Here is a 14,548-nt window from a genome sequence, read left to right as displayed (position 1 = left end):
CATTTAAACTATGAAAATTATGGGGTCAGTTTGACTTCATCTTTTTCAAAACTAAATTTTTTTTTTAAAAAAAAACGTCCTTCTGAAGCGGGCAACGGGATTTCAATTTCGATGACCGACAGCTTCTTACGGGCAAACCCCACATCAAAAATAGTGCCGACACAAACAAAGCAGTCGAAGGAAGTCGAAGCAGTCGAAGGACTAAGCAGACGCAATCAAAGGCAAAGCAATCGTTGGTGAACGAAGGCAGACAAAGTAGCGGAAGAACGAAGGATAAGGTCGAAGTGACTGCCTCCGAAGGTAACACTACGATCGAGGAAGACAGCCGTTTTTCCAAAAAGCTGTCTTCTCGGCTCCGCTATTGGATTTGTTGTGCCTGGATGAAGGGGGGCAGCAATCGGAGGAAAACCAAAGAGGCTTGTACTTGATACATGAAGAGGGGAGTGCGGCGACAAGGAGGCAGATACGACAGCCATGATCTTCAAAAAAGCTTTAAAGCCTGTCTTCCTTAACGATTTCGGGTAGGAGAGGAGCGGAAGGAGCAATGGGTGTCTCTGTAAACCGCGATCCCGAAGTTGCGTTCCCAGCTAGTTGTGATTGTATCGCGTGAGTTTGGCACGAAGGCTATATTTTGCAACAAAACAGATTGACACGGGCACAACAGGTCGAATTCGAACCAAAGAGAGGTTCTATCGAGACTGGCCGAGTCGAAGAGGAAAACGAAGTAGAACGAAGACGACCCAGGCGAGGAATTAATGAGACAACGAGCTGACGAGTGAGAATCAAGTGAAAGAAATAGTTCCTCCCTTCTCGCAAGAAGGCCGACGGGAAGAGAGTCTTTGACGGTTTCCTAACATCTACTGGCGGTTAGGGTAAAAATTTGGCTCTGATACCATGTTACAGTTTTGAGAAAAATAGGTTGAATACTGAATAGGTTCGATGCCTTTTCCCTTTGCTTTCATTCCATTAAATAATAATCTTACAATATATTTTAGGTACAAAATAAAATGCATAATCTATTTTAGGTAACTTAGTGATACATATTCCTAATTTAAATATTCAGCTAAAAGGGAAATAAATCATAATAATGACATTAGAAATAATTTAAATAAGGAAGTTTCTAATTATAAAAAACTCCTAATTGAGCTTCCTGATTTCTGTCCTTTATCATTGACATTTTGGAATCCTTGATCCGTTTTCATGATATCATGATTTTACGTGATCTGCTTTTTCTTTCTTTTTTTTTTTGGGATTTTTTACTTTATTTACTACAAAAATAACATTTAGTAAAACCTAAAATGTTAATATTATGGTTTTAGATGTTTGATAATAGGTGTTGCAACTTTTAACCCAAACAAATAGCTCATATTATTTTCTTTTCATTAAGGAGCTATTTTGTTGCAAGTATTATGAGTGGAAAGTAAACCAAATGTAAGTGTTTTTAAATTTCAGGTTAAGTGTTTAGCTTGAAGAGAAACAAATACTAAGTCATTTTTTAAGGGATTTGGAATTCACCAATTAGTTCATTTCTAGTGCATTTGAAAATTATCTAATTCTGGAAAATTCTAAATACATCGTGCAAATGACTTGAGATTCAACAATACAGGAAATTTCTTTATATGAACCTCCTCCCTATTTGCGACATTCTTCTCATGAAGTTTCTTCATCTGAATCTTCTTCCTTTGCGACATCCTCAAAATCTATTTCACATGTGAATCTTGTTTAGATTGCTCCTCTGCATGTGATGAAACCTCCAACTCTGCACGATACGCTGATCTCTGACCTGTCTCTGCAATTGAAACTCTTAATCCTGCCAATGACATTTTGCAAAAACTATGCTCTGTGCCATATGTAATGATGATGTAATGCTGAAAAAAATGATTCACTTTACACTCCTTACTTTACACTCCTTCAAAAATAAATAACAGAATTTATTTTGCAATTAACCAAACACTACGAAGCATTTCAAATTCATTGATTTTACTTGGGTATTGCATTTATATATTTACAACTAAATAAACTCCAAACTTTTTTTTTTGCAAATTTTTGTGAATATTCTTCTATTCATTAAAAGCACAATTTTTAGTATTATATTTTATATTTTAATATGCTATGTGACATTAATTCTTTATGTTATTTGTAGTACTTGGTTTTGACGCTTGCCAATGAATTGAATTATTTTATAATTCTTATTCTTTGACTAAATACCTTAAGCTTTCATTCTTTACTAATGACTATTAAGTACTTGTTCTTAAATACTGTGTAATTTAACTTTTCCTTTTTATTTTCATTTTTTTGAGCTTTTTTAATGCATTAATATTTTTGTGATGAAAAATGTGCCTAAGTGTACGTTACTTGAAAGCGCCGAGCTCGTCTATCTTTCACCATTCTTACCTCTCATCATTCACCTTTGACCTCATGAATTTTGATTCTTAGCATTTTCTTTTTTGTCATTTTTGAACTTATTATGTGAACGACATTTTCATTCAGCTGGGAACTATAGACAAAAGGATGCATCACTTTTGAGAGCTCATAAAAGCCCCATCTTTCTCAAAACACGTCTTCTATTTTTTTGGTTCATTAAAGGATAAGGAATCATAAGTTGTTTCATGTTTCAAAATTTTGATTTGTCCCGTGTTATTTCGTTCACTTGCTTCAAGGAATTTTATTGTGAACAAATACACCATAATCGCCGTTGAGAAATGGCATTGGTGATTGCTGTAATAACTTTCTGAACTAATTTACTTCTTTGGGATAGTAGGAAGTTAGCTTGAAAGCACATGCTCTGATATTTTCCCCTAATGGCACTTGGAAGATTCATACCGCTGATGAACTTTGAGTTTGAACGGTTAAATGTGCAAGTCCAGTGAAGGCTATAATGGTGAAACAGAGTTAATGGATTGCATTTTATTTCAAAAGTACTGCGAGTATTCTCAGATTTCTATTTAGTCTAGGACCTTATGCAGAGAGGCAACGCATTTTAATAAAATATTTATTTGATTGTGCATTTGAATCCCATCTAGAAAAAGTTGGTAGTTGAAATGGGTCGGTATTTGAACGCTTGTCATAAAACTTGGCCAAGAATCATAGTGATGAAAAATCTCTTTGGGCTTAATGGGAAAGCTTTTCTAAATGTAAATGTGCCATTGAGTTAGTCAAATAAACTTTCATTCTATAAATATTGAAAACATGGTCTCCAAATGCAATGGTTGAGGCAATTTACAAATGTGGGTGGAAGTTTTCATCTTAAGATAATGAGCCAATAAGCAATCGGGAGCCACAGTGTATGTGTGTGTGTGTGTGTGTGTGTGTGTGTTGTAGTAACTGAAGGAGATTTTGTTGGGCCAAAGTTTCCTACTCGTTTTTTGTTTTTGTTTTTTTTATTGGTTGCGGTCTGTTTCCATGGGTTTGCTCTTGCACTACTTAAGCTGACTGATTATAAATCTTTAAAGGGAGATTCATGCTGCAGGCTGCTGTTTGGAACATAGATGAGAAGAGAAGTAATTATAATATAAATTTTTTCATGATCATGAACATGCATTATTATCACTTGCGCTGAAATCCTGAAAGTGTTTGGTGCTCCTTGGATCTGATAGAACAATGATGAGTATTCAAATGTTGAGTTTTTCTTTATCTACTGTTGTCCGCATTTAAAAACTCCGCTTCTTCAATTGATGAGATCGAGCTTGTGAATTCGACCTTTATTATTGCAGAGTGTTTGCTGTGGTGGTTAAGTTTCAACTTCATCTTGCTTTTCCAAGCAGCCTTCGACAAATTTCACTTTTTTTTTTTATGTGAGATGAGGGCACGACTATTGGAATGTTTTAACATTGCTCCATTATTAGGGGGCATTCACATACATACCGCCCAATTCATATGTATTTACATATCTTACACTTAAACTTATCACATTTATACCACCCGTCTTTTCATATCACATAAAGAATACCATTATTTTGATTTTAAAAAGTGAAGTGCACCTTTTTATGAGTAGGTAAGACTAAAATTTAATTGTGTTGCATCCCTTTTCTCGGCCATTTATTGTAAATGGGGCGCCAATAGCTCCATCATAATTGCCACAAGTTTATTATGCTTCAGGCATGATGAGGTAAAGGTTGGATGAAAGTGGAGATAACAAGTTGGGTTTCAACGGGACATCCTAGCATACCCTTCGTGTTCTGTCTAAATCCAGTTAGTCCATGCTTTATTAATTTTTTTTAATGGCTTTATCTAGATCTACCCAAAATATTTATAACGGACTATAACTAGTTCATGGAATCCAGCTTAATTTTACCTTTTTTTTCCCTTAAATCTATTCATTTCCTATCTGTCTCATTACGAGACATCAATTAATACATAAGTTGCTTCATTTCTAACTCTGGCAGCAGACGTGAGAATAGGTCAAAGATTTCTAGAGATCTATATGTAATGATCACTCGTTTATAATATATGTAGAAAACTCCTCTATAAAAGGGGGAGATATTTATGTAACAAAGAATGTATAATTGATCCCTGTTCGTTTAACCTAATTCCCTCCTAGTAAACACAGAAATTTCCTCTTCATCTTGTTCTTTCCTTCTTTGCTAGCCATTTCTTAGAGATGTTACTCCGTGGATAGATTAGTATTCTACATGTACAACCTTTTAAAATAGAGAATAAGACAATAAGTGATGCAGAGGACTGTGTATTGATATTTGTCAAGTAAAATCCTTCATTTTATTCCGGTATATAAAGTTATGCACAGCCTTTTAAAATGAGATCAAGTGTTGTAAAGAATTGTCTACATGTCCTTCCTGCACACTTTTGCAGGTATACTCACAGACAGCTTCCATCAGGCAGCGATCAAATTTAGTAATTATTAGTTTTCTTTAGTGTAAATACATTAAAAAAGCAAACTATCCTTTAACCGTTTTTCTTAGCTTTGATTTGATTTATTATTATTATTTTATTTTTTAACTCTGTACAGTGACTTGGAAGTCGATTACAAATCACAGGACCATGCAGCGATTGTGTATGCAGCATTAGATGTGGATAAAGAGGTAAAGACTTGGAACTTATTATTTGTTTTTTTTTTTTTTTTGTGTAAGAAGTCTGACTCAACACTTTTTACTCAACCCCTTTGCTACGACTTTGAATGTCGTCCAGTTGCAACCAGACAAGGTTAAGAGGCAGATCTCTGTATCTGATGGTAAACTCAAAGTGTGAGTGTTTAATCTCTTATCTTTTTGAAATAATAAGATGTTTTGTTATTTATTTATTTATCCTAAAGTTTAATATTTGGGACAATTAAATTCATAGCACTGGAAACTCTGCTATCTACAAAACTAGAACCTAGATCTTTTTTTTTTTTTTCTTTAACCACCGAATTGGTGTATTTATGCGTGCCACGGTAGATATATCTAACACCTAGTTTACATGGCACTCAAAACTCTTCTATTACAAAACTAGTAGTCAGATCAGTTATTATTATTGGTGTATTCGCACGTGCTACAATCAAAACATTGTGAACTTGGTAAAAATTGAAAAATATGGGTTTGGATTTTATTGAGAATTTTGATATTTGAATGTGAAATTGAAAAATGGATAGAAGAGGGTGTAGTTTTTGTGAATGGCATAATTTTGAATGCTATGTAATTTGCCCCTTTATTTATATTTATGGATCAAAATGTGTATTTCACTTTTAAAAAGTTTTATAGGTGTTACATATGCAAAAATACTTAAAAGAAATGTGGTATGTTTGTAAATATTCAAATTGGTTTGACGGCTGATACCTGATTGTACGGTTGAAATTTACAGCTGCAACTGTAATGGATCTCTTCTTATGGCCATTTTTTACTTGGTTAAAATCTTATTTTTGTAATTCAGGCGATTTGAAGCAGTTGAGGCAAGATTTTTGCGTGCGACATTCAGCTCTTTTGTGGATCTCGTGATTCTTGCCACCAAAATCATTGAAGAGTATGGCCGGGTCAACACTATCAAATCATAGATTTTATTTTTATTAGTTCTACATTATACTTTTGTTTAGTAGAAACTGAACTGTGGTTGTTGAACCCAGGGAAAATCCCAATATTTAGAAACTAGATGTTCTAGTTCATCTTTGGGATATCTTTTGTAATCAGAGATAAAACTTAATTCACTTGATATTCTGATATCGCAGATACATTCTGGCTGGTAGGTGGATCACATGTTAAGAGCACATTAACCATCTATAACAAAAATGATGGAACTAAATATGTTAAGGCATCATTATTTTTGCCACCTTGACATTGATTCAGAATTATAAATGAATGACTAAATTTCAGCCTTCTAAAATAATGTGCTAATAGATAACAAGCCTAGTATTAGCAGCTGAATCTACGTTTCATTTATTTCCAATTTTATCGTATTGACCTAATTTGCTTGTATTTGATCACAACATTTCTACAATAATAATTGCTTCAAGGCATTTTTTTTGCCTTTGACCATCAACTATTGTTACAATTAATGGTGACAACATTCGTGGCATATTAATTGAAACTAAATGTTTTTTAAAGATAGAATAAAATAACCACCTTAAATTTGTTAAAATGTTCAAAAAGAAGAAAAAAATCAGGATTTGATTTTCATTGCACACCAAAAACAAACAATAATATGTAAAAATTTTAGTGAATTAAATATTTAGAAAATCAAATGAGGCCGCTCGAAAGAGGAAAATTTAATCAACCAAAATACTGATTAAAACATCAAAATTCTACTCCAAATCATAAAACGACAAGTTACATGATAACCACATTCTACTGCAGGCATAAAATATCGTATATATTTTTATTTAACTGAATCTCGATATAATTTATTCGCCATTAAAAAAAAAAAAGAGGATAATCTAATTTTATATCTTCCACATTCTATCAGCTCAAATCTCATTAATTCAGGAATGAAATGGAAGCATGAACCTACAGCATTCTTAAGCAGAGTGATTGCCATGACCCGCCCTGCTGAGCTCAAGCTTATAATTATAAAATAAAAATAAAAATAAAATAAATACTTTTTTTTTACCCTATTTACAGACACTTCTAGAGAGCGGCCCATCCCCTTTCCAAGCTTCCAGGAGTCAGAAGAAAATTAATACTCTTTCTGTAATCTGTTTTTCACCTGCATCGTATGGCACGAACAGAGATGAAAAGTGACGCATAAGCATGTTCTAATATTGAGAACAACTAGTAGTTGCATAAATACATACATCACAATTTTTATGTCCATATTTAACACCCAAATTTTGATATTTACACTTTTAACATCTTGGTGTTATTCATAAACCTATGTCATTTTTAAAATGATAATAGTGATGGCATCTTTGATGTCATGCAAAAGATTTGAGTGTTATGCATGTAAATATGAGAGTTAAGGTGTTAGATATAAAAATCCATAAAAATTGTGTGATAACGTATATAAATGACCTAAAAATCATGATTTCAGGATAATTGGGAGGGCGGGCGCTCACAGGCTACAAAACTGGGTGATCATTGCCAGCGCGCACATTGATGCTCCTCTTCACCGCCACCTTTGGCTTAAGAAAGATCAAATGAACCCTGTCCTTCATTTATGGCATACATGAGTTTCTTGTACATAATTTCCTGCAAAAGCCAACAAAAATTACAAAATGCGAAGATTGACCAAAAAGAAAAGAAAAAAGGATCAAGATTTGAATAAAAAACCTTTGTAGAATAAGGAGGAAGTTTCAGATAATTTGCACAAGTCATAACGCTTGGCAGGTCATCATCAGCTGTTTCAGATATTGCTGTTGCGTTTGATGCTAATGCTGTATTTGTTGCGTTTGAAGAATGCTACAACCGTGGGGAGAAAAAATAAATAAATAAATAACCTTAACTTAAAAATTTTATGATTAATCATGCAAAAAGGAAGGTCATGAATCTGCCACTTCTAGGGAGCAATATGACAAGAAGTTCCATATGAAACAAGGATTAGCAATTCTTATTAGGTAAAATGACATGCACACCGCATAATTCTTATGAGTGTAAATGTCAAAGTTTGGGTGTTTACATATGTCAATACATAAGAATTGTGTGTATGTTTGTAAATTTCCTTTCTTATTATAAAGTGTACCTGATCACTAAAATACTCATAATACATTCTTTTTGTTTATTTTATTTATAAATCCGTTTATATGTGTAAAATCAATAAAAACAGGTGAAAGTTCTAAGAGGGCAATAAGTTAGAAAAAAATTAATTTTATGGGAATTCATATGTACACATGAAAGGAGAAACTATCAAAAATAAGTGTAATCAATTAGTGAAAGTATGCTTTTAATTTCTTATAAATTTTATTTAGTTTTGTAAATTTTTGGTATGTTGTATTCGTTTATGTTAGAGAAATTTTACCAGTTTACCAGTCGAATTTATATGTTTCGTAACTGAATTGGCTTATAAATGCCATCTGAAAATAACATGACGTTGATATTCGAGATATAAAATTATCAGCGGATTTAATAATGCTAGGATGACTGTTAATATGATTTTGAGAATGGATTGGTTAGTCAATCACTTTACATTATTGAATATTATAGGAAAAGAGTTATGTTTTATTTGATTACTGATATTTTTTTAGCATTGAAATACCTTCCTCACTATGGTTAGCTTTGGATTGAGCGCAGCTAGGCCACCAGGTGGAAGTCTGGGAGCACCAGTAACAAACTGGCAGAAGGCATGCTGCTGCTGTGGCGTGAACTCTGCCATAATCTCGAGCAACTAAGGAATATATCAAAATAAAATGTGATGAAAATAATATTGTGGGAGGAAAAAAAAAAAAACTGACAAAGTTACAAATTACATACATTAGTAATTGCGGGGCTTTTAACAGTGTATCCGTGATCAAATTTAATATGATCAGCCATTGTCTCAGGCTGTAGGAAACAAAATCACAAATTCAATCAATTCCAAAGAGCTGAGTTCGAATGAATAAAATTGCAAGCAAATAAATTTTTAAAAAAGAGGATAATCAGAAAAAGAAATTACCTCCCACAATTCTCTACGGCCACAGATGAGGTGATCCAATTCATGAGGAGAGAATATTTGCAGAGTAGAAATGTCAAAGACCTGAGTGATTTTTTAAGAAATTTTAAGTTAGTATTTATTGCACAACTCAGGTGAAATCACCAAGCAATGTTGATGCTTTTGTTGCAATAACGAAGGATTTTGAGAGAACACAGATGTTTACCTGATGATATAAATATTTAAAATACTTAAATATAATTAAATTCAATATAAATAATATATCTCTCATTTAAATCTAATACTAATAAAATTAATATCAATAGCCGAGGCACTTCTTTAATCCCTTAAAATGGTCAAATTAGATTATTTAGTGAAGTATTAAATTAGCAATATACTAGCTCTACGGAACAAAGCTCACAGATGCGTTATTAGGTGATAAAAAATACTCTCAAATTAATGAGAATAAGAGAAAACTTCAATAAAACAGAAAACATTAATTTCCCACATCATTGCTATAGATTTATTGAGAAGAGTGGGGGTTAGATGACACAACAGTAATAAAAACAACAATATCATATTCCAAAGATAAACTAAATAGAAAGAGTAACCGTTAAGGAAATGCAAACTTCGTAGCTAATAATTATGTGAAAGCTTCATAATTAGAATGTAGTTTAGATAATAATGCACTATGAGAAACATATAAATATTATGGATGATTAATCAACTGAATTAAATCATATTGAGATGATTATCAAAGGAATTCAGGCTTAAGTGCCCCAAGTTAGAATAAAAGAAACTTCGAATCAATAAATTTGAGAAGAAATGGATGAATCATGGGAAAAATATCTAACCAGGGTAAAATCATATCACGTATACTATCCCAAATAGGTGACTAGTCACCTTGAAGATTTTAAATAAACTTTTAATTGCGACTCACCCATTGAAAGATGCTTAACCCATTAGCTGCAATAAACAAATTATGGATGACCCTTAAATTGATGGACTCATTCAATTAAATTCCTTAAGAAAGCACATAAAATTTCCACTTCGCCACCTTATGGACCACCTCTGATAACTCAATTTTTCACATCATTTGCTAGTTCAGGAGGTGGTAGTACCATAATCATCATTTAAACACCCTATTTTTTTATACATCCTTGTCTAAAGGTTATAATACTACCTTGCTTAATATCTCTCTCCAAGACTCAACTTCTGAATTTCAACAAAGTCACAAGTTAAACTAGTGTTGGGATCCATTAGCTTCTAGAAGTCTACCTTTTCCCAACACCCAATTATAGTGTCGATGAATATTTTTTGTTACTATGTCTAACAGCGCAAATTGGGTGGGTTTGATTCTCAAATTCAGGAACTCTTTTGTTGTATGTAGGACCGTCAAAACAAATTGGGTGGGGTTGACAATGAATTTTGTGATGATATCGTAGATAACACATCAAAGATGAAGACAACATGGACGATGAAAATGGAAATGATGAGATAAAGCAAATTAAAATGGAAAAGGGACAGACAACTTTGAAAGCATAAGGTAACTTACAAAAGTTACATAAAAGGGGAGACCAAGACAATGGTTAAAGAGAGTGACAAGGTCTAAATCTGATTGTGAAGGTGTTGGAAAGAATGACTGACATAGTGATAACAAGGAGAGAAACCAAACAAGAAAAATGGAAAGAGGGGGGGCAAGCGAATGCTAAAATAAGCCAAAGTTTAGATTGAATTGTAATGCAACACAAGTTTGGTCGAGCTCTGCGTAGCCAAATATCCAGAACCTATAGACAAAAGGAATTTGTTTCGAAGATCAAAACAACTAAAACGAATATTAACCGATTAAGAACCACACATCACTAATTTCACCGTCACTGATCACTCATTTATCCATTGCAGTTGAGTAACTTCACCTATCATAGCCTAAATTCATCAGCATAACCGAATTTCCGATAATCATCAACTAAAACCACCTCAATATCCAGTTAAAGTTTATTTGTCACTACTAAGTGTTAAACCTACCACTAAAAATTTATTTTTGAATAAATTTGTCCAAGTTACCTAAGATCTACCCCTTCACTTAATTCTCGAACATTAATTTTATGTACTCATCTAATTGGTTAATTTCTTCCCTTCATTTTATATTATCCAAACCTCTCATGATCTAACCTTATCTCCAATAGATATCAATCACACCATTACTCCAATTTAATCAATCATTATAATATCTAATTAAGTTTGCCACACATCCATCTTAATATTAAGGAAATTTACATACATATCACACAATGCTTATGTATTTATACAATTCTTGCATTTACATATTGAACAACTAAAGTTTGATATTTATATTTATAATATTTTGGTGTTAAAAACTATGCATGAAAATGTGTTTTTCACTTTAAAAGTTAGTAACAGTACTATTTTTTTTATGTAATGTAAAAAATTTGAGCGATGTGCATGTAAGGATGAAAGTCTAAGTGTACTATTATTAGTATTTCATCAACCATCCTCAACTTAAATATCAATGACTACTTTACTGATCTATTTTAGATTCCAAAAAGATCACCAAATTAATCGTGATCATATAGTTTTTTTAAAGTTTCCTTGATAGTTTATTATCCCGTAATATACTCATGTAGCAAGTCTCAATTTTCACCAAATAGCTATAATTCTAAAATTTATATCCTTATTGTTTAATATAATAGTTCCAAAACATAAGCATATCACATATAAATATTACTTTAACTTCTATTAACATGAATTAATAAAAGTTAATATCACACCTATTAACATTTCATATCACATGTTCAATCTTAGCACACTACTATTTCTATGTTCTCTAATCTTTTACCCATATTTTTTTTTCAATGTTCTAATATATAATCGATTAGAATGTAAATAACTACAAAAAACATAAACAAAGACACCTCACTTTGAATATCAAATATATGCAATTTGTTAACCAATGCAAAAGGAAATGAACTCAATGTTGAATTTTAATGTAATAAATTTTATAATTGAAATTTTGTCACCCTACAACTACTTATGCAAGTCAAATCTACATAATACATATATGTAATAACTTTAATAAATCGTTAACACACCTAACTTATTACAAACACAATCTGTTTTCATGATACTTGACTATACGAGTTCTCAATATCAATTACCAATCATATGAAGATTCTTTCTTTACTCAATACATTTTCTTAATTGTTTTAACATAAATTGCTTCCATAGTAAATCTTCCTAGCATAAAATTGTATTGATTCTCAAAAATTAAAATAACATTTATAAGATTACATTCCATTTCTTTATCCTATAACTCCACTGTATGGCATCTTTAGCATAATATTGACCAATGTATTATATAATAATAATCTCAAAATAAATTATTCTACAGTAATTTGACATCATCTTAATATCAAAATTCCAATTAAAATAATTTTTAATTAAAACAATATTGCATAACTCTTAAAATTTCAAATATTTTATTAGTTTCATCTTCAATTGATTTTTTTTTTTGTTTTTGATATTAATTTTGCTTATATATATATAATTTTCAGCGTTTAACCTCTTATTCATTACCAAAGGGCCTATTCGGAATCATTTTTTATCATTTTCTTGCTTTGTTTTTATTTTTAAAAATATTATTGTTCAGTGTATTTTTTGCATGTTTTCATTTTTAGGAATAAATTAATTTATTTATAAAAACACTCAAAATAACTTTTTGATATTTTGAGTGTTTTTAAAAACAACAATCACCACCAAACAAATTTTATTTTAAATCAAAATATGAATAAAATAAAATAAAATAAAATAAAATAAAATAAAATAAAAATGATCCCAAAAGGCCCCTAAGACGTTCTATCTGTGAAGATCTAAAGGGGTCATTTGGATCACTTTCCTTTTTTTTTTAAATTGATATTGTTATTTTATTTTTTTATTCAAAACAAAATATGTTTGACATGTTGAAAATAAATCAACTCATTTTTAAAAAATACTCATATTTAAAACATATTGGTTTGTTTTTTTTAAAACAGAAGTATAATATATGAAAAATACACTATATAAATATATTTTAAAACAAAAGAAAAGTAAAAACAAAACTAAAAAAATAAACTGATCTCAAACAGGCTTTAAGGTTCCTAGTCAGTGCCTTATGGGTCTATTATTATGACTTCTAGGTGGGTTAGGTGTTGATGTTTATTCAATCCTATTACTGCAAGACTATATAGTGTGTTGATATTGTTAAACCTATTCAAGTGATAATGCAGTGCTTATTCAATGAACACATCGGTAGTTTCATCTGACATGTAGTAGATCTATGTTGCTTTTGTTGACTGTGGCGAGAATTGAATTTTTTTGGAACTTAAAAGTAAAATAATGAAAGAAAACCAACTACGAAATAAGATGATTATAAATATCAACATCCGAGTCATGTATTAGAATTTTTTCAATAAAATTTTAAATACAAATTTTAATTTCTGTTTGCCTATTAGAAATGTGATTACTTCAAGTACAATTAAAGTGTCTGCCCAAGCTCTAAAGAAGTTATCTCCTTGCACTGAAGTGAGGCTTGTGATTTATGTCACTTTGGGTGGTCACTTTTTATCAACTTAATTTTAAATAAAGTATTAGTAGTTTTACTATATTACTTGATTTTAATAAAATTTGAATTATATCAAAATTTAGCTATGTTAACAACTCAATTACTGGATGATTTTGTATAGATCTAATTTCACATTGATTTCTTCAGATTACTTGATCTATGCACTATTATTTTAGACTTTTATGGTATTTACTATTTTGCGCCTGAAGAAGGCAAGTTTTTATGTATTTTGGTTTTTTATCAGTAAATTCTAATTTCCTTTGTGCAACAAGATTAATTATATCATTCTAGTTGAAGAAACGAGGAGTTGAGTACAGTTTTAGGGCCCGTTTGGGGCAGCTTATAAGTGCGGGCGGCGTTTAAAAACGCCGCCGTCCTGTTTGATTCACACTTATTTACAGATTATCCAAAACGGTGTTTTTAATTTTGTAAAAGACGCGGACCGCAGGACGACCCTCGTGGTCCACGTTTTCGATCAAAATTTTGCTACTGTGACCCTGCTCTCCAATCTCATCTGCGCCATTACTCCTTCGCAATACTCATGCCCTAAGTGCTCCTCCTATACGATCCGGTACATTTTCCCTCTTCCTCTTCGGCATCTTCACTCCTTCGCCATCTCCTTCATCGACATTTCTCTCAACATGTATGACTCTTCCTTCTTCGCATGTCTCATCTTCCATCATCGTCGTTTGCAGTTGTTCGGGAAAGAGGTTTGATCTTTTGTATTTCTTGTTGTCGATATTTATTTCGTCTTCCATCTTCGTCGTTTGCATGGTGTGGATATTTATTTTGGTTTTTTTGTTGTGGATCTGCAAAGTGGCAGATAAGAAATATTTAAGGTGATGTTTTTTTTTTTTGTTCGGTTGCGAAAAATGATGGATCCGAACACCTTAGAGGCGAAATTAGTAGATCCCACTCATTGCTTGCGAAAATTGGGTGGTA

General features: G+C 31.8%; 2 protein-coding genes across 5 annotated transcripts in view; one reads left to right on the top strand and one right to left on the bottom strand.

Annotated features, from left to right (window-relative positions):
• The window catches only part of LOC110039325, a 19,148-nt gene extending 12,990 nt beyond the window's left edge, over nt 1-6,158 (top strand). For both annotated transcript variants that reach the window (XM_020744354.1, XM_020744355.1), the window contains exons 3-5: nt 4,967-5,039; nt 5,146-5,201; nt 5,866-6,158. In XM_020744354.1, the coding sequence (XP_020600013.1) occupies nt 4,967-5,039; nt 5,146-5,201; nt 5,866-5,986 (250 nt within the window). In that variant the 3' untranslated portion in view covers nt 5,987-6,158. The remainder of the gene's footprint in view (nt 1-4,966; nt 5,040-5,145; nt 5,202-5,865) is intronic.
• A 684-nt stretch (nt 6,159-6,842) lies between these two features.
• The window catches only part of LOC110027013 (E3 ubiquitin-protein ligase UPL3), a 30,720-nt gene continuing 23,014 nt past the window's right edge, over nt 6,843-14,548 (bottom strand). For 2 of the 3 annotated variants that reach the window (XR_002294289.1, XR_002294287.1), the window contains exons 13-18: nt 9,013-9,093; nt 8,832-8,900; nt 8,617-8,745; nt 7,695-7,823; nt 7,481-7,613; nt 6,843-7,131 (exon numbers count right to left, since the gene is read on the bottom strand). Coding sequence is in view for 1 of the 3 variants with exons in the window: in XM_020728279.1 (XP_020583938.1) it covers nt 7,548-7,613; nt 7,695-7,823; nt 8,617-8,745; nt 8,832-8,900; nt 9,013-9,093 (474 nt within the window). In the remaining 2 variants the exon portion in view is untranslated. Of the gene's footprint in view, nt 7,132-7,476; nt 7,614-7,694; nt 7,824-8,616; nt 8,746-8,831; nt 8,901-9,012; nt 9,094-14,548 lie in introns of those variants that run through there. The other variant, XM_020728279.1, reaches the window with a different exon arrangement.

This window comes from Phalaenopsis equestris, unplaced genomic scaffold (assembly GCF_001263595.1).
Source record: "Phalaenopsis equestris unplaced genomic scaffold, ASM126359v1 Scaffold000002, whole genome shotgun sequence".
Lineage (NCBI taxonomy): Eukaryota > Viridiplantae > Streptophyta > Magnoliopsida > Asparagales > Orchidaceae > Phalaenopsis > Phalaenopsis equestris.
The sequence above is the reverse complement of the archived record's forward strand: the minus strand, read 5'-3'. Positions and strand labels throughout refer to the sequence as shown.